Source organism: Phocoena sinus, chromosome 7 (assembly GCF_008692025.1).
Source record: "Phocoena sinus isolate mPhoSin1 chromosome 7, mPhoSin1.pri, whole genome shotgun sequence".
Lineage (NCBI taxonomy): Eukaryota > Metazoa > Chordata > Mammalia > Artiodactyla > Phocoenidae > Phocoena > Phocoena sinus.
In genome coordinates, this window is record NC_045769.1 from 35774753 (window position 1) to 35777063 (window position 2311).

Sequence of the window (2311 nt, forward strand, 5' to 3'; positions counted from 1 at the left end):
GGGCCTCTCACTATCGCGGCCTCTCTTGTTGCGGAGCACAGGCTCCAGACGCACAGGCTCAGTTAGTTGTGGCTCACGGGCCCAGTTGCCCCGCGGCATGTGGGATCCTCCCAGACCAGGGCACGAACCCGTGTCCCCTGCATTAGCAGGCAGATTCTCGGCCACTGCGCCACCAGGGAAGCCCAATAATGTGCAATTATATATTGCATGTATAGATTCATCTAATCACTTCCACTGTCCAAATAGATAAGAGGTCCATCACCATAAGGATCCCTTCTGCTGCCTCTTTTTTTTTTTTTTTTTTAATGAAACCAAAGAGAACACAAGAGATGTAGAAGAATGGTTGTGTGGAGTTTCCTTTGCCCTTCCTAAAACCCAGCTGCCCTGTGTTGGGTCTGCCTCTTTGCTCTGAAGGCCAAGAAGCTCCCTAGGTCATTTGTGGCGGGATGGTGGCGGATCACAGCTTTGGTTCTGGAGATTGTGGAGGAGATGGGACATCAGGGCAGAAGATGGGGGAGAAGAGCAGCCTTGTGAAAAGAGAAAGTCAGTTCCCGGCCTTCTCCCTCAAGCCCAGTGAGTCCAAATGGTGAAGGCGTTTTGTGCATGTGCTCTGTTTACATTTTTTCCTTGAACCCTGTGATCCTTCATGAGACACTGGATTTCTGTTTTCTTCTTCTGCGGAGCCCCTAGACATGTCGCCAGGCTGCTTTCTTGGGGGCGGTGGGTGAAGCAAACATATATTCTCCCCTCGTCTCAGTACTCGGTCACCTGAGCCAACTCGGGTGTCAAATTGACAGTAATGTTTTTATACAAGGCATCGTATGTGATGTTTGCAAAGTAGTTCAAGTTGTTGAGGCCGTCCGGCCCTTGCCGTTCTTTGGACTTCCTCAGCAACGCATACCTTCCAAGAAACTGGACTTCTCCTCGGTGGTGATGAAGAATGGACTTGTACTTCCCTGTGTCACCTTCCGGCCGACTCACAGAACAGCCTGCATTCTGTACTCGGTTCCACAGGTCATCTTCTCCACCCCAACCCCAGAAAGCATTAGGAAAGCTGCTGATTTTCTGAAACTGTTCCACTGTTAAGCTGCTCACTCCGCCAAAGAACTCAGTATAAGGAAGCAGATACATGTACTTATCCAGTTTAGTTGCAAAGTGCCTTGGCATCTGTTCCACATCCATAATAGTTACAGTCGCTTTCTGGTATATGATCCACATCACGAAAAATAAGACAGTCCCAGTCCAAGTCCTTCATTGCTTCTTGAAAACCCACATTAAAAAGCATGGCTCGGGCTTCCCTGGTGGCGCAGTGGTTGAAAGTCCACCTGCCGATGCAGCGGACACGGGTTCGTGCTCCAGTCCGGGAAAATCCCACATGCAGCGGAGTGGCTGAGCCCGTGAGCCATGGCCGCTGAGCCTGCGCGTCCGGAGCCTGTGCTCCGCAATGGGAGAGGCCACAACAGTGAGAGGCCCGTGTACCAAAGGAAAAAAAAAAAAAAAGCATGGCTCGATTAAAGGGTTGGGTGCCAACTTGCTCCACCTTATAAAATGCAAACTGTAGGCGCTGGCGCTGGAGCATGGGAATCAGGTGTCGGAGCAGGACCAGGAGGTGCTCATGGCGGTTCCGGAAGGGGATAAGGATTGCCACCTTCCATCGAGGAATGCAATCCGATGGCTTCCAGTGACCTCCGAGCTTGATGGTTGGGTCTCTAGAGAAGAGTTCATGGACGGCATCCATTCCAATTTCACTCATGTTTATGGCTATGGGGCCCTTCATGGAAGGGAGCCTTTCGGGGCACGTATGGTTTGCAAAGTAGGTGAAGTCTTCAGGAAGCAAAGTTGTGGTTTGTAGGAAGGTTTCGCTGTGGTTCAAGTCAAGAGGATAACCTGAGTCATTCACGCTGCTGTTCCTCTTCGCGTAAGCGCTCCGAACTACCTGCTCGTAAACCTGAGCGCCGATCGTTCTCATGTTGTCCCAGATGAGAATGCCTTGAGCCTGCATCATGAAGAGGTAGGTGCTCACTGCTAGTGTCGGAGGGTCTCCTGCAGAGGCGGGGGATGGCTGTGGCTCACCGCGGGAACCAGGACACTGGCAGCAGAAGCCCTGGGAAGCACTCCCTGGCGTGAGCCCTCATAGAGTCCCATTCTACTGCCTTTTTATGACCACAGACACCATCTTCCCCGCCCATCACTATGCCCTGGCAACCAATAATCTGTTTTCCATCTCTAAACTTTTGTCATTTCAAGACTGTCGATAAATGGAAGAATCACAGAGTATGCGACCTTTTTGAATTGCCTTTTCAAACTCAGT

General features: G+C 51.0%; 1 protein-coding gene across 1 annotated transcript; it reads right to left on the minus strand.

Moving 5' to 3' along the window:
* Positions 1-709: 709 nt before the first annotated feature.
* LOC116756886 (beta-1,4-galactosyltransferase 5-like) lies at positions 710-2020 on the minus strand. The gene is given in 3 exon segments (XM_032637949.1): positions 710-1170; positions 1172-1287; positions 1480-2020. Coding segments are annotated over 3 exon segments (1059 nt in total). The 5' UTR covers positions 2006-2020; the 3' UTR covers positions 710-753.
* Positions 2021-2311: the final 291 nt, after the last annotated feature.